This window comes from Phyllopteryx taeniolatus, chromosome 6, assembly GCF_024500385.1.
Source record: "Phyllopteryx taeniolatus isolate TA_2022b chromosome 6, UOR_Ptae_1.2, whole genome shotgun sequence".
NCBI classification, from domain to species: domain Eukaryota; kingdom Metazoa; phylum Chordata; class Actinopteri; order Syngnathiformes; family Syngnathidae; genus Phyllopteryx; species Phyllopteryx taeniolatus.
The window spans coordinates 9,142,482-9,168,290 of record NC_084507.1 but is presented as its reverse complement, the minus strand read 5'-3'; the positions used below and the strand labels follow the sequence as shown (position 1 = coordinate 9,168,290).

At 41.3% G+C, this 25,809-nt stretch overlaps 1 protein-coding gene across 7 annotated transcripts in view; it reads right to left on the bottom strand.

The window, feature by feature from the left end:
* LOC133479328 (exostosin-1a-like) overlaps positions 1-23,910 on the bottom strand; it is a 45,445-nt gene extending 21,535 nt beyond the window's left edge. For all 7 annotated transcript variants that reach the window (XR_009788914.1, XR_009788916.1, XR_009788913.1 and 4 more), the window contains exon 1: positions 22,028-23,910. Coding sequence is in view for 3 of the 7 variants with exons in the window: in XM_061776132.1 (XP_061632116.1) it covers positions 22,028-22,971 (944 nt within the window). In the remaining 4 variants the exon portion in view is untranslated. The remainder of the gene's footprint in view (positions 1-22,027) is intronic.
* Positions 23,911-25,809: the final 1,899 nt, after the last annotated feature.

The window sequence follows — 25,809 nt, the reverse complement described above, 5'->3', positions numbered from 1 at the left end:
ATCGCTATTGTTGTTGCTTTGTTCCGTAGCGACACCCTCGACTTGGAGGAGAACTGCAGCACATTTTCAAAACAGCGCGTGTGGGTTGCGCTCGAGTATAAAGGCAAACTGCACGCGGGATAACTAAGTGACGTCAGTGCGGTCACCGCCCTCACGAGTATAACGAAGCCTTAACTCTCTCATAGAAATCAACTTCGAGTGAAAAAGTATTGATATTTTTTTTTGGGGGGGGGAGTGGGTTGATGTTTAATATGGGTATTCCATTTCTGGCCGATGATTGTTAACCTGTTAACCGGTAAAATCGCTTTGATTTAAGCGGATAGGTGTAACGAAAAATTATTTAATCGTAAAATTGGTTTTGATTTTGAAAAATCTGAATGCGTTGGTACACGGCTAATGACTCTGTCTCTATTTAGGTTGAACTGGCCAATGGCCCGATCTCGAGAGACTTGTTGCAGTTAGGTCAGACAGTGCTGTGCTGTGACTTTGTGAGGGGAAATGCATGGAGGAATGGCAGAATCAGACAAGATTCACCAGTTTAAAGTCCAAAGTGTGGAAGAAATTCTAAATTTTATATGAATAATGGAGAACTCGATAAATACGTCGCCTTATGAAAAGACTGTAAAACTGCGCTATAAAGTACAACCGCAGTATGACAAATCTCCACACTCACTTGGTGAGACGGCATGGGGAAACAGGCGAGGAGGAGGCTAACATAGCTAGCACAAAGACACAGACAGAAGACGACAGACATACAAGACTTTCAGACAAACTCACCCACAACTCGGATAGAGCAAACTTAATAACAGCTTCAATAACCAAGACCATCATGTGCAATGTGACAATCACACCGCACCATATCTCTCCCGGTTGGGAGCTGAGGAGTCATGTTTTACAAACCAGGATATTCAAAACACACAAGCAAAAACATATGCACTTATTAAAAGAAGCACGTGTTAAGCGGAACATTGCACATAAAGAGCAAGCCTTAGTTATAAATTTATATTAGTTATGGACCGAAATTTCGGCAGCCGACAAAAATAGCCCAGAAGTGCATTTTCGGTTTAGGATCGAAAGACATTTGTCCCCAAAATAAAACGGCCATAATAACATGCTTTCTGTTGTTGTTGTCGCGCGTGTTTGTAAACTAAATACCGTATGTACCATAGAGCACACCATATTAAAAGGCGCAGTCTCAGTTACGGGGTCTATTACTGTATTTAACACATACATAAAGTGCACCGTATTATTGGGCGCAGGCATGGTCAAAAATCTGCTAGCTTAAAACATACAGTAGCATGCATGCACGCTAAAACAATGTTTTTAAAAAGGCAGCGGGAGCAAAACTGAGTTCGGTTGTACCTTATTGAAGTATTTAACAATGTACTTACGTTATTTTTTTATCAATCCTCATCCATAAATCAATCAAAGTCCTCATCTTCTGTATCCGAAATGAACAGCTGGGCAAGTTCTCAATCAAACACGGCAGGTTCGAGTCAGTCTCGTTACCGTGCAAAAGCTTGAACAAGCATCCACAATGTTGATGTTGTGACCGATGTTGTTTTGCACAAAGCATACCCCAGAAATGCTCCCAGTCAGTCAAGTGGTTAAAAAAAAAAAAAAAAACACCCCAGCGCGTGGGAACGCGGCAAAATATGATTGCCGAGCTGCAGAAGCGAATGTGCGCATCGTGTCCGTTGTCAACGCAGCCTCATTCACTCATCATCGCCTCCATGACAGTGAATAACCTACATTTTGAGAACAATCGTTATCGGGGAGGGAGGATAATGCACGATAGCGTGAAGCAATGCGGGCGCTGTCGGCCACGCGAGCGCGGCAGTATAAAGAGGCCTTAAGATGGGAGACAGACGGACAAGCCAGTTGCTCAGCTATCGTGACAGCAAATCGCAAAACACCAAAACAAGTGATTTGGTGATACAGTACACTTGTCACATTGGTCTGGCTGGAACCACGTTATAGCAGATATTAGCTAACTTTGAAGAGCAAAACATCAGGCAAATTAGTGCGTGTTAATAGCGGAAAACCCTGAAATAAACGATAACGCGAGACAGCTACATAAACACAGGGACCAGAAACCGGAAATGAATTAATACGGAACCCTTGCTACGTCACTTAGGGGAAAAAAAGGGGCTGTAAATTTAAAAGTACATTAGTATAAAACAGAGTTAGTGTATAAGATGTATTAGTTGCACAATGTGGAATTTGCATCATTTCAGCAGCAATAGTGGATACAGGAAGAGCTTGCGAGAGAAGACATTTGGATGCAAATTTATCCACCAGTAAGGTTGATGCAATAAGTAGATTAAAACAACAAAAACTGAAGCAATAATCATAATGATTATGCTGTGAAATGGAATATTATGTGGTGTTTTTTTTGTTTTGTTTTTTAAAAAAAGAGGACTGGAAGATGTGTTCCAACTACAGGGGGATCACACTCCTCAGCCTCCCTGGTAAGGTCTATTCAGGGGTGCTGGAGAGGAGGGTCCATCAGGAAGTTGAATCTCAGATTCAGGAGGAGCAGTGTGGTTTTCATCCTGGCCGTGGAACAGTGGACCAGCTCTACACACTCGGTAGGGTCCTCGAGGGTGCATGGAAGTTCGCCCAACCAGTCTACATGTGTTTTGTGGACTTGGAGAAGGCGTTCGACAGTGTCTCTCAGGGTGTCCTGTGGGGGGTGTTTCGGGAGTATGGGGTGCTGAGCCCCCTAATACGGGCTGTTCGGTCCTTGTACGACCAGTGTCAGAGCTTGGTCTGCAATGCCGGCAGAAAGTCTGACTTGTTTCCGGTGAGGGTTGGACTCCCCCAAGGCTGCCCTTTGTCACAAACTCTGTTCATAACTTTTGGATACAATTTCCAGGCGTAGCCCAGGCGTAGAGGGGTCCGATTTGGTGGCCTCAGTGTTGCATTTATGCTTTTTACAGATGATGTCATTCTGTTGGCTTCATCAAGCCGTGATGTCCAACTCTCTCTGGAGCGGTTTGCAGCCGAGTGTGAAGCGGCTGGGATGAGAATCAGCACCTCCAAATCGGAGACCATGGTCCTCAGTCGGAAAAGGGTGGAGTGCCCTCTCCGGGTCGGGGATGAGATCCTGCACCAAGTGGAGGAGTTCATGTATCTTGGGGTCTTGTTCACGAGTTCACAGTGGGCCAAAGAAGTATTTAGTCAGCCACCAATTGTGCAAGTTCTCCCACTCAGAAAGAGGCCTATAATTTTTTTCATCATAGTTATAGCTCACCTATGAGAGACAAAATGAGGAAAAAAAAAAAAAAAGAATCTGAATTTTAAAGCATTTATTAGCAAATTATGGTGGAAAATAAGTATTTATAAGAACTTGCAATTGGTGGCTGACTAAAAACTCTTTGCCCCATTGTGTGTGTGTGTGTGTGTGTGTGTGTGTGTGTGTGTATATATATATATATATATATAATTTTTTAAGGTAATCTTGCCCAGCCCTAGTTCAGAGCAAGTCGTTAATGGTGTGTCAAGTCATGCTGTCGAAGTGTGTAACCACAGTTCTTTAGCTCTCAAGAAGGGGCAAAAATGATTACCATACAATTACCAGAGACCACATTGGGAATAAACCCTGTTTGTTGCATTCGTGACACAGAGAGATTATATGGTGGCATCCCTACTAATGGTAGCGGGGAAGCAGGTCAGGAAAAGTAGCTTATCTGAAAGGATACAAAAAAAATGCAGCAACAAGATATGGGTAAAAAATAGGGAGCTAGCCACAATTAAATTATAATGTAACATTTATTGACAAATGTTTTTGAAAACAGTCATTGATGGCAAAAAACAAGTGTTTGTAATTAAGATTACAGTGATAAATATTTGCATTATGCTATAGCATATAGCACACGTTACACAGATATAAATTCACACATTGACATCCAAAAAGGCATGGTCCAACCTTAAGCCTTTTTGAGTGGTGGCCCCTTTCAGAATTTATTAGTACAACTGCTCTCAATTTACCGGTCGATCTACGTTCCTACCCACACCTTTGGTCACGAGCTGTGGGTCGTGACCGAAAGACCAAGATCCCAGATACAAGTGGCCGAAATGAGTTTCCTCCGCAGGGTGTCCAGGCTCTCCCTTAGCGAGAGTATTTAGTAGAAGCACCCTTTTGAGCTAATACAGCCATGAGTCTTTTTAGGAATGATGCAACAAGTTTTTCACACCTGGATTTCTCTGCCATTCCTCCTGGCAGATCCTCTCCAGTTCTGTCAGGTTGGATGGTGAACGTTGGTGGAGAGCCATTTTCAGGTCTCTCCGGAGATGCTCAGTTGGGTTTAAGTCAGGGCTCTGGCTGGGCCATTCAAGAACAGTCATGGAGTTGTCCTGAAGCAACTCCTTCGTTATTTCAGCTGTGTGCTTAGGGTCATTGTCTTGTTGGAAGTTGAAACTCTAGCCCCGGTGTGAGGTCCTGAGCACTCTGGAGAAGGTTTTCCTCCAGGATATCACTGTACTTGGCCTCATTCATCTTTCCTTCGATTCCAACCAGTCATCATGTCCCTGCAGCTGAAAAACACCCCCACAGCATGATGCTGCCACCACCACCATGCTTCACTGTTGGGACTGTATTGGAAGGGTGATGAACAGTGCCTGGTTTTCTCCACACACGTGGTATGTGTATGGTAGAATTAAGGCCAAAACGTTCTATCTTGGTCTCACCAGAACAGAGAATCTTATTTCTCACCATCTTGGAGTCCTTCAGGTGTTTTTAGCAAACTCCATGCAGGCTTTCATGTGTCTTACACTGAGGAGAGGCTTCCGTCGGGCCACTCTGCCATAAAGCCCCGACTGGTGGAGGGCTGCAGTGATGGTTGACTTTCTAGAACTTTCTTCCATCTCTCGACTGCATCTCTGGAGCTCAGCCACAGTGATATTTGGGTTCTTCTTTACCTCTCTCACCAAGGCTCTTCTCCCCCGATTGCTCAGTTTTGCCGGAGGGGCAGCTCTAGGAAGGGTTCTGGTTGTCCCAAAGATCTTCCTTTTATGGATTATGGAGGCCACTGTGCTCTTAGGAACCTTAAATGCAGCAGAATTTTTGTGCCTTGCCACAATTCTGTCTTTGAGCTCTTCAAGCCGTTCCTTTGACCTCATGATTCTCATTTGCTCTGACATGCACTGTGAGCCTTAAAGTCTTATATAGACAGGTGTGTGGCTATCCTTATCAAGTCCAATCAGGTTTAGAACCATCAAGGATGATCAGAAGAAATGGACAGCACCTGAGTTAAATATATGAGTGTCATAGCAAAGGGTCTGAATACTCATGGCTGTGTGATATTTAAGTTTTTCTTAAATAAATTCATTTTTTTCTGTCAATATGGAGTGCTGTGTGTACATTAATGAGGGAAAAAAATCAACTTAAATGATTTTAGGAAATGGCTGCAATATAACAAAGAGTAAACATTTTAAGGGGGTCTGAATACTTTCTGTACCCACTGTACATGACCCAAATGACTGTTACAACAACAGTTAGCCTGCTGTGACTAGTGGATAGCGTAAACATGAAGCAGTTGTCTCGGAACAGGGATAAGTAATTTAATCTGGAATGCGACAACAGTGCAACGACGACTTGTAACGTCTGTAAATTGAACATTTCGTGTGGAACCAACATTTCTTTTTCATTTTAATACTAGACTAGTTGGTCTATATTCTGCACTCCTCTGAAATGAGATTTTATGTTTTTATTTGTGACTGAATGTGAAGCTACCTCTTTCAAGTGGAGTTACATGCTCTAGTTTCACTTCTACAATGTTGCACCATGTGAAATTAATTAATTGACCATTTAAGATTAGGAAAAGGTAACATGCTCGGAAACTTTTATTCAAATAAAAAAAGAAATTACAATTGAGACAATTTGGATATGTGCTCTTTTTCTCCTTAATGGATTGCTGAGGTATCAAATCAGGACTGTATTAGCAGATGCTCAAACTCAAGAGACTTTGATTAAGGTGCAAAAAAATTAAATGCGATTGGGACGTCCCTAATAATTTCTGGTAAAATATCATTGTTCAATTTTAAACCTCATCTGAAAAAGGAATGTAAATGTGTCTAAATTTCTCTGTAACAGTACAGAAACACTGGACCAGAATAAAACAATCATAATTTCACTGCCAGCTTGCTTGATGCTGCAGGCAGGTTATTAGTTTGAACAGCAGGGAAGATCAAAGATGCCACTTCCTCCCTTACACTCTAATTGTGACCTCACAAGAGGAAGTTACAGATTTCACTGGGGAGAGAGAGAGAACGCGCTAATTGCATTCAGAATACCTATTAAACCGGCATGGGAAAACTGTGGTTTTAGTCTGTCAGCAACTGGTTTGCAGCATCACCTGTAAGTGGCTATAGTTCCACATTCAGCTGATTGATTTTATATTTCAGTTTTTCTGCAAAAAACATTTGCACAATCAACATTGTCTCAGATTATCGCACTACTCGTCACTTTAAATCGCATACGCTCCTTGAAGTCTCGGCGCCCTTTGCACAATGGTCATTGCACAGGACTATTGCAATATTAGTCATTCGAACTGCTCTAAGTGCTAGAGGATTCTGCATCTTTTTGCACAACTGTCAGAAAAAAAGAAATAATTTACCGCCATTACCAGATAACTAGCAACCCTTTATTGCTCAGTGACTGTTTTGTCAATGTCTTTGTCTCAAAAGTGTTCTCTGTCAATTGACTGTTTTGTCAATGTCTTTATATCTCAAAAGTGTTCTCTGTCAATTGACTGTCTGTTGTCGTACTAGAGCGGCTCCAACTACTGGAGACAAATTTCTTGTGTGTTTTTTGGACATACTTGGCAAATAAAGATGATTCTGATTCTGATCGTAATTCTGCCCTTTTGACAACCACCAACCCCCTTGTGTTGGCGTCAACAACCAAAACACGACACCACCAATAGCTTTGATAATAAGGAGTCTCTTTTACAAAGATTGCACAAAGATTGATATAATCGTGAAAGGGGCCAACATCATGCTCTGCATGTGCTTGCTACCAGTATATTGTTCGATAGCCAAGAGTAATTCCATTAAGTTTTGATCATGGTCTGGCCTTCACATGAAAAGAGAATCATAAGACAGCTATCAACCATGTAAAACTTAACAGTTAATTAAAATGTAGAACACGCACACAAGATTATCATTGTGAGCTTCCAATGCTCTCACAAAGCTGGTTGGCACCCTCATCTCATATCGTGTCCAAATATGGGTGGCACATCTGTGTGTGTTAGGAATTTTATCTGATCATCCAAGTCACTACATAGCCAGCTAAATGTTTGCTGATAGCATTTCGATGGGGCCAAGTGCAGTTACACAGCACAACATGGGCCTGACAAATTACCTTGGAAAAGATATTGGGGACAATCAAAGTCATGTGAGCACATAAATCTGTCTGTTCCTCTAGCCCAGTGCTGCTCAATTGTTTTCTGTTACGACGCCCCCAGGAAGAAGAAAAAATTGTGCGACACTCCCCCACCCGCAGCCCCTGCGAGTACACCTCTTTATAACATTGTATCTTAAGGATAATCTACCGTAATTTCTCGTGTATAATGCGCATTCCCCCCACCCCCCAAATGTTTTGGTCAATAGTGCGCATTATACATAGGTATAGGGGCAAATGGAAAAACTTTCACATTTTATAAATGTATGCCGCCATCTAGTGGTTATGAAAAAGCTGTACACTTTCATTCCAAAATGCTACGGCCACCTAGTGGCTATAAAAAAGGTGTAGCCTACACTTTCATTCCAATATGACAGGGGTACGTATGACTGAATATATGTACATTTGTGCTGATAGGTTTACATATCCTGGCAGAATTTGTGAATTTTTATTTTTATTTTTTTTATAAATATGACTGATGACTGAACAACAACCATCATTCATTTCTTTATCGTTATGTTATGTTTAATGATAATGCTTTTCTGAAATGCTTCACCGTTTAATTTGAATCCCATTAAAATAAAACTAAATGTGTTTCGCCTGGTCCGTCATGTTTTCTTTACAGAATTGTACCCATCTTACTGCATGGGTAACCAAACATATGAGCACAAATGTGTGTTTTCTAATTTACTAAATAAAAGCAGGGCTGTGAATTTCAAAATAAGAGCAAGTAATTAAAAAAAACTATTAAGTGTTCAAACCAAATGCTTAACTTCAGAATAATTATTTGGAAAAAAAAAAACTAACAAAATACAGATAATACTTCATGTTTTCATCATATGGGTAGAAACAAAATCATGCATTGTAAAAATGCATTATACATAGGTAGAAGGTTTTTCCAGAATTTTGAGGTCAATTTAGGGGGTGCGTATTATAAATAGGTGAGGAATTATACACGAGAAATTACGGTAATCTAATCCTTATAAACATTGAAGAAAGTACAAAAGAAAGAGATATAGACTCCCAGCTACTGCAGTAGATGTGCAATTACACTTTATTCTAGTACAGCAAATCATGTTCTTCAGGGTCTCACACGCCCCCACCCCCTGGCATCGCAATGCGACCCCCCCACTATTTGAGAAGCACTGCTCTAGCCAAATCTCCCAAATGAATATTGCGGATATTTTTCGTCAAACTAATAGCGGCTTTCTTTCAAATTGAAAAATAATTTGTGAGATTAAAAAAAAAATGCATTGTGTGGCACACACAAGAGTCAATAGACCTTAAAAGACTTCACATCTCATGACCTGGCAAGTCCACCGTGCACAAACTCCAGGATTAAAAACTTTAAAATATTTGGCTGGCTATGGTTTTTGAGTGGGGCTTAATTCTGCATGTAGAACTCATAACATATTTCTTTGTACAAGGGAGATAATGGAAAAGCCTCCGTCATACTGAGGAAGCAACTTGTGTTTGAGAGGACTAAATTTGACCGAAGGCTCACAAAAACAGGTTTTTCAATTCCCTTGCACTTCTGTTCTTTGACAAAATGACTGGCAAAGAAATCTTTTAATATGAAATATAGCATTTTTAAACTAGTTTAATATTTGTCAAAAAAGGCCTGTAAAATCTCTTATTTTAAAAATTGTATCAATTTAGCTCTTAGCTACCTACCAGAAAAGGTACACGAAAGAGGTAGAGGCCACAAGAATAAACACGATGTTGTATGTACCACTGACAAATTGAAGAATTGGCTGACATAGAGAAAACATACCAGTGGCTAGAAAAAGCTGGACTGAAAGACAGCACAGAGGCTGGGGCTAACATCGTCGCTTAATGCATTTAACATGAACATCCGTAAATTAATTAGATAATTGTAGCCCCGTTTCCTAATTAATACAAGATGTACTAGCGGATCAACTCTTGTCGCCGATGTTACGTGTGCTTCGCGGTTCCGCTGGGACAACAACCTCAACACAAAAATACAAAAGACCAGTGCAACGAATACGACACTGGCTGATCTGATGAGCAAAAAAATGTTGCTTAAACGTAAGAGTAGCAATAGAGCATGTCCGCTCCAGAGGTGGGAAGAGTAGCCAAATATTGTACTCAAGTAAGAGTACTGTTACTTGACAATAATGTGACTCAAGTAAAAGTAAAAATTAGGCCTCCAAAAAAACTATTTGAGTAAGAGTAAAAAGTACACAGCGAAATAATTACTCAAGTACTGGGTAAATAGTGAGTAACATCTGATTTTTTTAAAACAGTGTAGCGGACATGCACCCCACAACCTGAGGTGACAGTGACTCCCCACACTGATAAACACACTTTGACAACCTGCGGTTTTCCAAGCAACCCTGCTGTGAGACTGCCCCCAAGGAGATGATTTGGACCCTAAAGTAATTAGCAGGTCACCTCAAAATCTTGGTTTACAGTCATCAAAGAGTCCTTTCTTCGTTTGAACTCACAACAGGCCAAAAGGAACCGATTGACGATGATATGAAAATCCAGCAACAAACTATTTGTCTAATATCCAAACACGCACGCAAGGCGCCACCCGCATGGGTCGAGAGGAACTGCAGTCGACTGGCCGGACTCTCATTTGATGTTTAACCAAGGAAAAATATCTGTTTTGATATTTCACGAACTCTTCAGAATTATTCCAAATGTATGCCAACTAAACTAACTAAAGTTGAAAAAACTTTTTCTGAGCAACCATGAGATTTTGAAAATGGTTTGCCTTGATTTGACTCCAAGCAACATGAAATATGATTTGAATCATAAGCAGTTGATTTGTCAAAACTAAAGCATAAACATTCTATGTGCCTGACCTGTGAGTAAAGAGAGTACCAAGTTGAGGTTATTTTATGTTAATATATGATTTTAAACCCATTTGATCAAATTTATAGACAAGATTCAGGCTGATGGGTGTGGTCTTCTCCAAGTCGCCAATCCCTCTTGCCCACGCCCCGCCTCTCGGGTATTTAACTCTTAACTCACACCTTCTCCCTCTAGTCTTGTGTTTTTTCTTGTCCTCTTACCTTGCTGGCAGCTCACCAGCTGGGCTCCCCCGTTTCCCCTTTTGTTTGTGCGGGCACACTGCTTGGTAACCGCGAGCCGGGATACAACGGACATGGGTTCCCAGCTGAACTGTGGGCCTCCGCTCAGCGATCAGAGCAGCTACTATGAAGGTACCAGGTACGCTCCCAGGCAAGCGTGATCGCTCTGAAATTGCCAGCGAGCCACAAAAAAAGGCAGGAAGAGAGCAGTCTGGTTCTCCCAAGAAGGTGTGACGACCAGCCATTTTTCTTCTCCCGCCTCTTTTATTTTGCTTTATTTTTCTACATCTTTTTCATCTGCAACCAAATCTGTCGCCTGGCTTCATGAACCACTTCCAGAGAGAGTCTACCACCCACCATCTTGAATTTACGGTTGTGAGTAAACACGGCAACTTTGCCATACTACAACATTAGTTCCTAATAATTTCGGGGGAAATTACTAGCTTCAGGCAAAATCTCAACTTTGTCCTCTCTCTCCCGTCTGCACTGGACGCAGTAAATGCTCACGTTTTCAACTTTAGTCCAACACACGATGTTCTATTCCCCTTTTCGTACGCCGATTTTCATTATTTTTACCATTATTAGTGTTATTTTCTATCTTTAGTTAGACCCCTTATACTATAAAATTCCACTCTATTGTGTGCGTGTGTTAAAGTAAACATCTGTCATCTAGAACTCAAAATTTCATAAAGTGTAGCAACATTCAGATTACGAGACTGATAAAAAGGTTTCTCGTCATTTCCCCTAAATTTTATACATAAAAAGTGACGTGGTGCCCTTTTCGAGACAGTTTGATTTTAATGATTAACCTTAAAATTACGGTAAACCGGAAAAACGTCGCTTCCGCCTTATTCTTTTCTCCTAAATCAATATTTTTTTTATTTGACCAATATATGCTACAACAGCATCAACATCAATAATATAAAATAATTTTTTTTTTTTTTTTTTTTACTGCACGGTGTTTTCTCAAGTTATAAGTGGGCAGAAATATCCACGTTTGGGCAGACAGTGCCAGACAAATACTACAATACATAAAAGCTGTTGTTTTTGTTTGTTTAAATATAAACATGAGAAGCTCGCCGTTGTTTTTATGGTAACGACGACCTTCCCAACATGGAGGCACGACAATCAACCCGGCTGGCTTCATCCATCCATCCATTTTCTGAGCCGCTTCTCCTCACTAGGGTCGCGGGCGTGCTGGAGCCTATCCCAGCTGTCATCGGGCAGGAGGCGGGGTACACACTGAACTGGTTGCCAGCCAATTGCAGGGCACATAGGAACAAACAACCATTTGCACTCACAGTCATGCTTATCTAGTGTTAATGCCTATGCTCGGGAAGCCCAATAGAAGACACTGTGTGAGGTCATGTGACTTTGTGTCGTTTGATTGGTGAACTAGACTTCAAAGTCACCGGCACTTTAACTGGATTGGCGCAAACAGCGGCCAATATGGAAGACAAAGTCGTTGTCTAGCGCACTAAATAGTTGATAAATAAGCAATCATTGATAAATAAAAGTAGAGAGCGACATTTATATCATTGAAAGGGAGTAAAAGTACCGTTACTTCATAACAGCTGAAGCAGCGGAAGTGTTTTTTCTGGTGTCAACTCCAGTGACTCCAAAGCAGGTCCCGAGCGCACAGGCCGATGCGCTTTCGCATTTTAGTCCGCTGCCGAGTAATATTCAGAAATTACATCTGTGTGAGGATGGTGAATGTGTGGAATGGATCTTGCTGCCAGCGTTCAAGGAGTATGAAACAGCCTATGACGACGACAGCGACGGGACCCCCCCCCAGGAAAAATTCATCGGATCTGTATGATTCACGGAAATGGCATATTTTGAGTTCAAACGGTGAATTTCGCCGAAAGGTGACTGATTTGCAAAAAACAAAACTGTTACTGTACCAAAAATAGCTTATTCCAGACTCGAGAGACTTCTGTATTCCTCACTTAACACTGCCTTCATGCCTCTCTCTCTCTCTCTCTATCTATCCCTCTCTGCGACTCTATGTACAACAGACAATAGCAATATCCATCATGACATGGCCGCCACGTCAATGCCCCTTATGTAACATGGCCACCAGGTAGGCACAATAGGCACGTCTTTTGGAATTGGATGTTTTTATTTATTTATTTATTATTATTATTTTGTATATCTGTGACCCAGAAATATGTCAGTCCCATTCTCTGCCTGCATTACGCATATAAAAAAAGAGCAGTCAGTCAACAGACTTTGTCAACGGCGGTTTAAATGACAAACGGAAACTAGTTTTGGACACATTGTCCAGTCCCGACGGTCCATTTTGTATGATACCTGTTATAGCGGGATCCCTTTTATCGAGGTTCCACTCTGTGTGTGTGTGTGTGTGTGTGTGTATTAGAGTTTACACCAATATGATCGGCTTGATTGGTATCGGCTGATAATGAACATTTTATGCTGATCGGCTTTAATGTCATAATTTGCCGATTTACTCCGCGTTGCCGTCATATACAGTATATTTGAATCCAAAAGCTAGTTTATTTTTAGCCTTGTCGCGTGTCTTTTGACATCATTTATGATCACTGGGCTTTGTCAAATCATATATATATATATACATACATACATATATATATATATATATATATATACATACACACATATATATATATATATATACATACACACACACATATATATATATATATATACATACACACACACATATATATATATATATATACATACACACATATATATATATATATACATACACACATATATATATATATACTTACACACATATATATACATACACACATATATATATATATATATATATATATATATATATATATATATATATATATTTATATATATATATATAATATACAATATACAATAACAGGTTGCTCAGGTGCTAACATAGTAGCAAGGAGTGAGAGTGAATGTTGCTTGCTTTAAGTCGTTAAAGTCGTTAAAGACACTCCAGTGGAAGTTCTCTGTAAAGCTAAACTTACATAAAAACATTAAACCTATTGAATGTTCAAATACGTCACAGCCTTCATTCTTTGTTTTTGTTCACAAAAATCACTAGCTCAGAGCTAAAACACAATGAATGAAATACACCATTGACGAGCTAACGAAAAATTAGCATTGAACTCGTGGCACTTCTATCTCGCAAAGTAATGAATATTGGTACACAAACAAATGCTGTATAACCACATACAAACAGGAAATATAGCAATTCTCTCTGGCATATAGTCTTCTAGCGGCACGGTGGACGACTGGTTAGAGCGTCTGCCTCACAGTTCTGAGGACTGTGGTTCAATCCCCGGCCCCGCCTGTGTGGAGTTTGCATGTTCTCCCCGTGCATGCGTGGGTTTTCTCCGGGCACTCCGGTTTCCTCCCACATCCCAAAAACATGCATGAATTGAAGACTCTAAATTGCCCGTAGGTGCGAATGGTTGTTTGTTTGTACGTGCCCTGCGATTGGCTGGCAACCAGTTCAGGGTGTACCCCGCCTCCTGCCCGATGATAGCTGGGATAGGCTCCAGCATGTCCGCGACCCTAGTGAGGAGAAGCGGCTCAGAAAATGGATGGATGGATATAGTCTTCTAACTCTGCGAAAAATGATTTATAACAATATTCGATCGTGATTTCTACTTTCTTTGTTACTGCAAAAGTGTATCTCATTGCGTGTATCACACTGCCCTTCAGAGGCCAAGATGTGCACAACAGCAAATGTCAAAACTTTTGCACTTTAAAGTATAATTTTTATTTATTTATTGAGATTATTTGTCATGGTTTCTAATTTATTTTTATTTAATCTATTCAAATGTATAATACGCTTATGTTTATGTTAAGCAGTTATGTTGTAATGTAAATATATATTTTTTGTTATTGGTTTTATTGAAGTTATTTTTCAGGATTTCCTAACAATTTATTGTTTTCAATTGTAGTACATCATTTTGAAACGTTATTGTGAAAGCCATTGGTTAATAATGAATGGGTCAGTTTTTCCTCATAGCTACTGTTGCTGATTATTGTTCTCTGTTTGAGTAATATCTCTGTTTGAGTAATATCATTCCATACTACAAAATAAGTACCGTATATTCACGGCCATGGAGCGCACCGTATTAAAAGGTGCAATCTCAGTTACGGGGTCTATTTCTGTATTTAACACATACATAAGGCGGACCATATTATTGAGCGCAGGCATGGTAAAACATACGCTAGCTTACAACATACGGTAGCATGCATGCACGCTAAAACAATGTTTTTAAAAAAGCAGCGGGAGCAAAACTGAGTTCGGTCTCGTTGCCGTGCGTAAGCTCGAACAAGCATCCACAATCCATTCACAAATTGTGGCGTAACTCGCCGGGCGCTGCCTCCTAGTCTTAGTAAAGCTGTGTTCGCCATCTATCATCCATGGCTCCCACGCCGCTTTTTTCGGGGGTCCTTAGCCAAACCGATATTGTTTTGCACAATGCACACCCCGGAAATGCTCCCAGTCAGGGTAAAAAAAAAAATTAAATAATAGATAAATAAAATGTAAAAATTATTATTTTTTTTAAATACACCGTGGGGCGGGGGCGTGGCTTTAGCGTCCTCCTTCACCCTCCCGTCCTCAGCCACGTCCGCTTTTCCTCTGTGTAAGCAGCATGTCGGCAGGAAATGCTAAAAAAATAAAAATAAAAATAAAAACACCCCGGCGTGGGGGCGTGGCTTTAGCGTCCTCCTTCACGCACCCTCCCCTGTCCTCAGCCATGTACGCTTTTCCTCTGAGTAAGCAGCGTCGGCAGGAAATGCTAAAAAACACCCCAGCACGGCGGCGTGGCATTAGCGTCCTCCTTCATGCACCCTCCCCTGTCCTCAGCCACATCCGCTTTTCCTCTGTGTAAGCAACGTGTCGGCAGGAAAAAAGGAAAAAGAAAAAAACAAAAACAAAAAAAAAAGGTCAAGCGGAGCAGTCATCACACAACATTTATAGATGTTGGAACTCGGTGCACACATAAGGTGCGCCGCATTATAAGGCGCCCCATGCATTTTGGAGAAAATGTAAGACTTTTAAGTGTGCCTTATGGTCGTGAAAATACGGTATGTATGATTATTGCTGATATTGGATCAGACCGATATCGGCCAAAAGTCAAAGCTGCAATATCGGTATCTGATTGGAAGTGCAAAGGTTGGATCAGCCCGCCGTGCAAGAATTACAATGAATAAAAAAATTTAAGAAACAAGGGGAGGCTAATAATGTTTTTTCATGACTGTATATCACACGTATACTGTATGTATACAATTTTACACACGCACGCGCGCACACACAATTATTGTTATTAATCAAATTTTTATTTTATTTTATTATTATTACTTTATTTTATTTTTTTAAATGACTTAACAGGGGTTAGAAGAAGGGGCCAGCCCCAAACTGTTCCCACAAAGTTGGGAGCAATGAATTGTTCAAAAGCGCTTGGTATGCTGAATCTTTCTGAGTTCCTTTCACTGAACTGAGGAGCCAATATTTTGGACAGTGACATGCTCCCAACTTTGTTGGAACAGTTCTTCCATTTCGAACATGGCTGTCCACCAGTGCACACAGCAAGATTAATAAAGACATGGATGAGAGAGTTTGGTGTGGATGAACTTGACTGGGCTGCACAGTCCTGACCTCAAGCTGATATAACACCTTTGGGATGAATTAGAGCGGAGATTGAGAGCCAGGCCTTCCCATAAAAAAATTCCCATAAACACCCCCCTGAACCTTGTGGACAGCCTTCCCACAAGAGTTGATGCTATTATAGCTCCAAAGGGTGGACCAACGTCATATTGAACCCTATGGATTAGGAATGGGATGTCACTTAAATTCATTTGTGAGTCAAGGCAGGTGAGCGAATACCTTTGGCAATATAGTGTAAATTACAGGGACTCATTGTTCCTGGGCTGGGACTCGTTCTCAAAAGTGATCCTGGGATTTACATAGTCTCAAGTGTAAAATGATCTATGTTTATGTGTTAATGTACAGTAGTTGGAATGTTTCTAATGAAGACAAATCCTAAAGACGTTATATTAAGTTGGTAAAATAGTTAATTTCAATTTTCCAGTACAAAACACATGAGCAACATAAGCACCGTTGAACTAATGATGGGGAGTGGGAGGGGCTGGGGCATACCGGTAAATAGCAGTTAATGTGAGGGAAATCCTTCATCCTTGCAGAAAGGCTCTGTAAAACCTGCATCATCTTGGATCGCTGCCCTGTGCCGAGGCTCTGGGCCAATGCTGGGGATTAAACCCCTGCAAGTCTATAAATACAAGAAAGTTGACTAACGTAAGAACTCAGCCAGCCACTGGACTCACCTCTCACTGCTCTCACCTCTCACCTGGCATTGGCTTTTCTTCGCATTTTGCTTTCCTTCACCCTCTGCCTTTATCGTGGCATCGCACTATACTCACTCTCAAAACACTGTCACTCTGGCTTTGCCTCTTAGATTGTAATTGGAAACAAGCTGTGTAACGGCTTTTCCTTTCAGATTAAAATTGCATCCTAAATGCCTCCTGCTATAGTGTTCGACAGTTTTTTGGCTGCAACACATGCTAGTTAAAAATGTTTGCCTTTTGTAAAATGGGCACTCAGTGTGGTGATGACAGAATCAAAAGTCGACTGACAAACTGGGACCAGCCGAAACAGCAGGTAATCAATATGTAATCTGGATATTGGAGCTGACTTGAACAACACAACCACAATAATCTAAATTCGTTGCTTTAGTTCTTACACAATCAGGTTCAAATGAGCGATACTAAGATTGCAGGCACAGAAAACAAGTGCCAACCACCGAATGCATAATGTGGTAGGAAGTGAATTTGTTGAAAGCTGCTAGTGGCAGCTATATGAAAGCAGCATATGCAAACAAAAAAATTATTTGTAATACAGCCATTATTGTCACTTAAGAATGCCTAATGAATCACTTGTCTGCTTGTTTCATTCAACCCATGAGACACTGGTTACCATGGAAATCAGAACAAATAATGATAACTGGAAACCGAAGGTTAAATAATTACCTGGAAGCATCATGCTGTGGGGATGTTTTTCAGCGGGAGGAACTGGGAGACTAGTCAGGATTGAGGGAAAGGTGAATGCAGCAATGTACAGAGACATCCTTGATGAAAACCTGCTCCAGACTGCTCAGGACCTTAGACTGGGGCAGAGGTTTACCTTCAAACAGGACGACGACCCTAAGCACACAGCTAAAATAACGAAGGAGTTCCTTCAGGCCAACTCTGTGAATGTCCAGCCTGAGGCCAGACTTGAATCCGATCAAAGATCTCTGGAGAGATCTGAAAATGGCCATGTAGAGATGTTCCCCATCCAACCTGATGGAGCTTGAGAGGTCTTGCAAAGAGGAATGGGTGAAACTGCCCAAAGATATTGGAGGTGTGAAAAGCTTGTGGCGTCATATTCAAAAAGACTTGAGGCTGTAATTACTGCCAAAGGTGCACCACAAAGTATTGAGCAAAGGCTGTGACTACTTATGTACATGAGATGTCTTAGTTTTTTTATTTTTAATAAATTTGCAAAAATATCCCAAAATAAATTTTAGGGTTGGGCATCGAGAATCGAGACCGGGACTAACCTTCCGGTTCTCCCGGAATCGCTCAAATTAAAAAAATGTCAGCTCACTGTTTCGATGAATAGTCTGCCAACCCCGAAGAAGTGGCGTAATCAACGAAGAAGCCTCGAAAACCAACGAAGAACACGCACAAAGACGTGCTTGTGCCCAACGGCGGCGGGGGACAAAAGTGTCTTAACTTTGTTAAAATTAATGACCAGTCGCCTCAGTGCATTGAACACTTGGAATAAGATTGTGCAAAGGAGGCTTTCATTATATGTACCGTCTGACGCGGTCCGAGCCTCAGCCTGCAACACGCGGAGCTTCAGCGACGTCAAGTCTGTCAATTGGGTGAGTAAAACAATAAAATATGTCGATGCCAACATTGAGACAGCTAACAAGGTAAACGGTTGGGTGCACTTTTATTTTCATCTTCAAGCCAATGTAAGAGCCGATGACAGAAAGGAAAAAAAAAAAAAAAAAAAAAAAAGCTTAACATTGAGCTAAACCACCTCATTGATGGGTAAGGAAAGGAATCAATGTTTTATAGCATTTGGTTCGATCCATTAAAAAGAAAGAAAAAGAGAAAAAAATAATCACGGGTGCGGTGTGAAGTTACTTTCTGTGCCAAAACGCTGCGTTCTAGTGCGTACCCTTCAAAATAAAAGGCTACAACCTTAAAACAGGAAGTCAAGTTAAAACTTGCACATATAAACCATTTGATGTGAAAAAGCAGTCCTGAATAATGATTTTCACAAGGCTATATTTAACTTTTAGCTGAAACATTGATTAATAAATATTAAGTCAATTGTGTTAGTTCCACACACATTGCTTTTTAGTTCATAGTAGGCTTTACACGATCAGGATTTTTGGGGTCAATCACCGATCACCAATCAGCAAGTTTAAAAAAAACGATAACCGATCCGATCACAAGATGGAGCAATGTGTCTATTTACATGACTTGTTCATTTATTGTATATACTTGTGTACTGTATGACTTGTTAATTTATTGTATATACTTGTGTACTGTATACTGAGTACTGTAGCCATCCATTTTTTGTACAGCTTATCCTCATAAGGGTCGCTGGCGTGCTTGAGCCCATCCCAGCTCAAATTATTCTCTAGCATTTTAGACAAAAGTTAAAACACCAATGACCTCTAGGGACATTCAAGGATTGGCCACTGACATAAGTTTAGGTCAAATCAACATTACAGAAATAATGGGCGCTAACTTACTGTAATTAAATTACTTTATTGCAATTAAATTACTTTAATATATACTGTTAATGACATGCTTACTCTAACTTTCTCACTGTCCCAGCTATATGGACGAGTGTTGTCCAGAGTTGGAGTCCGTTTGACTTTTCCTGTTTTGTTTCCCCCTCTCACGCTGCGTTGCTTGAACGCGGCATGCTCCTCCTCATGTACATTCTTCAGGTGCTCAATCAAATTTGTTGTGTTGAAGCATTTAGATGACGTTCCCCACGACATACTTCAGTTGTGCACAGACTGCATAACTTGCGTGTTGTTTGTCTGAGACACCACAAAATGGTCCCACACTGACTTGTTTTTTCACCGACAAGATTGAAAAAACTTTATTGGCCGTCAGATAGTTACAGTACTGCGCAACAAGACACGTGACAAGGCTAAAAATAAACTAGCTTTTGGATTCAGACGCGACAGCGACGCAGAGTTAAATGCCTTGTGCGGAGCCGATCGATGACGTCATTGATCGGATCGGCGACTTTTGACATGAAAGCCGATCAGCATAAAATGCTAATTGTCGGCCGATACCGATCACACCCATCAGATCGGCGTAAAGTCTAGTTTCATCACAACCAATAAAAGCTTAAAACTGTGAGGGGTCTCCAGGGTGTTTGTGCCTGTGCTTGAGCTTAATGTTGGTCTCAGTTTATCTAACATTTCCAAAAACACTTCAGATTATGATTTGCTGTTCTCTTTTTTCTCCACTTTTTACCCATAAAACTGTGTGAAATGTTACACTTGTAATAATAACTTAGAATCAAACTTGGAGCTGTCAGAGAGTGCCAGTGGGAGAGTCACAGTTACAACAAAATGGCTCAAAGATTTTGAACAACAGATAAAATTGTAGTCTACTGAGCCAATACTAAACAGAGCTCTTGGTCTTACATCTTCCTTTAAAGAGGGACATAAACAGGATAATCCTCTGTGGAATGATGCAAGTTAAATATTTAAAATGTGAGAGGACATCTGAGCTCATGATTTGCGCAGTAGGCCTTTTAACATACTTTGAAACAGTCCAGCAAAGAAAACAATGAGCCTGGGGGTCAATCCCAGTAGGTGGCCGAACAGCAGAGTGGTCACAAAGGACACAAGTTGGGAGCAAGGCTTTCCTGGCTCATGCAGTTGGGTTTGTCTGTGATATGACTAAGCAAACAGGACCCACTGTGACTTCCCCTTTTTGGCAAACCAGGGTTTTGTCTACTCTAATCCATCCCAACGGACCAAAGTCAAACAGCAACACCCAGCAGTCACCAAAAAAAACACAAATGTTGGACGAACAAAAGGAATTCCACTGGCCAATGCATATTGACACACACAAATCAAAAGAAGTCATTCCACACATGGTAAATCGTGGGTAGGGATAATATGATTTACTGATAAAATTTCAAACGGTTAGTATATAGTTTAAAATCTTATCATTACTACCGTATTTAGCATGTTTTGTATTGTGTGTGTGGAGAGCCCCTTTGAAGAGAGGGATGCACCCTTGCAGTTTTGTCAACTTAGCAACTTTGTTGCTATAATTAATGAGTGTTCAGACACTTCTTCTAGTGCATGGGTGGGCAAACTACAGCCCGTGGGCCACATCGGGCCCATTGGTCATTTCAATCCGGCCCGCCAAAGATTGGTACAGAATCGCCCAGATATCAAAATCATGACTACATTCATTTGACCTTGTCCTGTAATGCCGAGTGGTTCCACCAGGTTGTGCTGTAATGCCCAGTGGTTCCACCAGGTTGTCCTATAATACCCAGTGGTTCCACCAGGTAGCGCAGCAGGTACAGTGATACATTGACTTGACTTTGGCTGTTCTATTTTTACTCTGCTACTGCTCTGAACCCTTCTTCAACCATGAGTGGGCCAAAGAAAAGAAAAGTCGACAGTGAGTGCCGAGTGTTTAATATAGAATGGACTACTAAATACTTTTTCACTGAAGTCCGGTCAAAGGCTGTATGTCTAATTTGTTAAGAAACCATTGCGATTTTAGAGGAATATACCATCAGCCGTCACTTTTCTACCAAGCATGGTGATTATGCTAACAGCCAATCAACGCAGGAACTGATGGCTACGGCTCAGCAGTTAAAATCAAGCTTGTAGGCTCAGCAAAACACCTTCATCTGACAAACTGCCATCCAAGATTCAGTCACACAAGACCCTGAAACAGCACCACGAGAGCTGCAGATGGAACTGACTGATCTCAAATATGATACTGTCTTAAAAGAGAAGTTTAACTCTCGAACTGGATGAGTTTTATGCTTCACTAAGTACAGAACATGTTTTAAAAATCCAGAAAATGGCACAGAGGATGCTGGTGTTGTTTGGCTCTACATATGTGTGTGAACAGACTTTTAGTGTGATGAACACCAACAAAACACCCAACAGATCCCAGCTGAGTGATGAACACCTCTGATGTGGTCCGAGAATTGCCATAACAAAACTCATACCAGACTTTGATGCACTGGCAAAAAAAGTGATCAACAAAACAACACTGTTTCCATTAAATGTTAATAACACTACAATGCCTTTTTTTTTGTATGTAAGCTTCTGGTTCTGGCTTGGCCTGCCTGTCAAATTTTAAGTCAATGCAGCCCCTGAGCCAAAACGTTTGCCCACCCCTGTTCTAGCGACTTATTTCCCAACAAAAAAAGTGACAAGTGGTGTTTCTAATATTATGTTAAGGTCATTAACAACATGAGGGTCAAAATACTACTCACTTGTCATATTCTGCATTGTCTTTATCACACCGCGCATCCTTGTGCTTCTGCCAGTCCTTCCCGTGCTTGCAGGTAGTGAGAAGGACCACATCCTCTGCGTTATGCACATGATACAAAGCGTTCCTTGTGTCAGAGCCTATTCCAGTTAAATATCTCTTTCCCTTGAACACCAACATGTACTTCCTAAATGGAGGGATGGTGTTATGTTTAAGGTAGCCCCGTTCCCCTCCTGTCCTGGGGTGTTCTTTTGAGAAAAGCGGTATGGATACATCAAATTTGGGCCGAAAGTTCTGTGTGTTGATGCTGGCCTTCGCCAACATGGCGAGGCCAATGTCGAAGCCCAGGTCTTCCGTGTAGTCAGGCCAGGTGCCGGAGTACAAGTTGAAGATGATGTGGTTTTTACCGTTATTCCACAGAGGAAGACTCTGGACTTTTGCCTTTAGGTTGTGCACATACTGCGGGGACAGCTGGTCCCTATCCAGAGTGTCCAAACCCAGGACAAACAGACATGCGTGGCCCGGGTCTGGCGTAAAGAACCTGGAGCCTTCAATAGATGACAAAATGTTCTGATAGCTCTCTGACATCTTCTCGCCCTTCTGCTGGGGATAGAGGTAAACTTTGAAGCCATTTCTCTCACAAACAGAAAAATCAAAGCAGGACTCCATTCTGCAGCGTTGTCCAGAAAAAACGTCAGGGAGTGCGTCTCTCTTTTGACGAGGAGATATGTGCCCATTCGCATCGTCTTTGGGGTCTCGATCCCCGGCGCTGAAAGATTGAACGACCCCGGGGGGGCGACGCCACCGCGCCCCGGGCTGAAGAGTCCGCGCATCACGCCGGCTGAGACCTCGTTTGGAAAGTGGGACTTGAATACCCCCGAAACAAAACAGCAGAAGGAGACACACGCCGGCGGAGAACAAAACTAAGTACCGTTTTTTGGCCTGCATGTGTCCTAAGATGTAGTCGAAGACGTTGGGGGATGAATCCAAAAAGTCCCAAAGTTTTGGCTTTACCACCGCCTGTGGGAGAGCTCCGCCATCTTCCCCCGGGTTGCAAGTCTGCCACCTTCTGCTCCAGATGCCTTTCACAAGTCCGGGAACTGATCCAAAGCATGTGGGCGATTTCTAATGTTCATCAATTTAGTCTTCTCGTCAGTAATTCGCTGACTGACTGAAGTTTATCCGATACAACCGATATGCCCGATTCTCACGTCTATTCATGCAGCGTTACCTTTCATTTTCAGCCAGCATCCATTTCGACCACTAAGCGTTGAAGCCTTCAAAACCCAAAACGCAACGAAAGCTCCAACAACTAACTGGACAAACTACAAATAACACCAGACATAATGCTCGTCAGGACGTGCAGACAGCACTTGACTGGACAGTGAACACTAAACTATTGATCTTTTGGGAAACTGGGACCCATGCTAACATTAGAGCCCCCGACATTTAATATAACCCATTCCAAGCGTTACATGATGTTTAAGACGCATTTGAAGCCAAATGTATCTTTGTTTGGAATTTGTGAACTTTACAAGTCGCGGTCGTTGGCGCTGGCGAGCGACATGCAAATCTCGGAAAACATTTCCGAGGTTAGCCTGCTAGCTGTGCAGGAACATTCAAGTAGCTTATCACCGGTTTGTAAGTGAAGACAGCCGCTCCTCCGTGCGAATAACATGTCGCTTCTTGAGTCTGTAACTTCTCCTCGGCTCCACTCTTTAGGTCAGTAGCGTAAATTCCCCAAACATCTCTTAGGTCCTTGGCAGATTTGAATCAGTGTCTCTCACACATACGAAACAAGAGGTGCTGTGGACCAATTAGTCAAGCTAAGGCAGAGCAACACAGTGCTTGCAGCGGAGGACGCAGGACTGCTGCGCAAGAGGAGGATGTGACGTTGTCCGCCATACAAGGTGCGTTCCCTTTGGGTACACGCGCACCCGAAACGGGCGGGGCTTCGGTGCAGTCAGACAAACTTCTGGTTTAAAAACAAAAACAAAACTAAAGTAAAATGGGTATGTCAAATAGTTTATTTTAATAATACAACTATTAACCTTTGTCATCAGTTTAATTATAACTGATTGATTGAATAATTAAAATGTAAATAAATACACACAAAGACAGTGTACAGCATGTGTACAGCATGTGTACTCTCTTTCACAAATATTCATTTAATTAATTACAATAAATCAACTACCCAGTTATTTAATTGCGGACATTGAATACAAAAATAAATAAAAATAATAATATATGCATTTTTATTAACTAACTTCAGAGCAAAAACGGCTAACCTAATGCAATGAATTAGAAATGTCACAATTAAACGATTAATTGGCAACTAATTAAACAATAAGTGCACTACTAATGTTGGTCATGATGGTGGTACTTGGAGAGCTGAGTAGTTGTTTTAGGTGGTACTTGGTGTAAAATGTTTGAGAAGCCCTGTCTGAAAGCATAGAAGTTACTAACACGAAGCCGTTTCGAAAATCAAACTTAATATCGGAGAAATCAACATTTTTCCATGTGCTGTTAAGCATGGCACTGACTCACTGCAGTCTTGCTGGCTCTTGAGAAGTCTGACCAATTTTTAGCCAACTTCCAACCAGGACAAAATATATATATACCTGTATTATAAGAAGGGAGTCATGTTATAAGCCATGATTTTCTCACAGCTGCCCCAAGTGATTTTCCAAAAGTGACTATCAGGCAAGAAGAAATGTGAAGCTTTGTTTCTCAGGGTCACCAATCAATGTCAGAGATGTCCCCTTATTCCCTCACTCTTCTTTTTGTTGCTCCATTCCTGTTACAATCATTGCACCCCTGCTGCCTTTTTCGCACAATCACCTTTGTTACTGTCCATCTCTTCTTCCTTTCATCCTCTTCAGTAGTTTACAAGGCAAAGTGGTAATTGATGTAAAATAGATGATGCCATGAGAACAATCACGTGTTCTGAGATGTCACCGATTAAATGAAGTTCTTTTAAAATGCCACTGATAAGTGACAACCTCTCACCTTGTCATGAGAAAATTATCATATGCTTCCAGTGGTATATTCTGATGCTCCACTTCAAAAAAGCATTGATGTTGACAGTGAAATCAAATCCAATGTAGTGTTGAAGAATGAGACAACTGTTAAAAAAAGAAATTCTCAGTGGGTTCTACTTTTGTCTTGCTATTATTGGCAGCTTAATGAGGCTGGAGAAATGCTGTCTCCCCTACTGATGCATTGTGTTGGTCAGAACTAAGCAGCGGTCAGGATCAGAGCAGTGCCAGAGCGGTGCTCCCAGTGAGTAATACATTCAGCCATGTCAATATCTAATTTGGATGCACGCAGGTCAGCAGAGTTTTCTCAGACACCCAGAAAGCCCATCAGCCAAGCAACGACTCAGCCAAATGGAGATTTATGCTTTCCTTCACACTACATCTTAAGGTCAATTATTTGCTGCTTGAGTGTAACTTTGCAACATAAGTGTGTTCTTGAAAATGTGCATATTTTGAAAGAAAAGTGTGGTATTTGCATAGGATGTACAAACAGTACACACATGCACTCACTCACTCACACATGCACACACACACATGCATGTGAAATGCTTTTGTCTATATGCGCCCAGCGATTGACTGGCCATGCCTACAACATACTACAGTTTAAGAACCATAACTGGAATGTGCTACGTTTGAGAATATAATTGAGGAAGAAGCAACGTTAGTAAAATGCAACATGATTTGGGGAGATTGGAATAGTAGTGTTTTTTAAGGCAGTGATGGTAAACCAGCTGGAGAAAACAGCCTT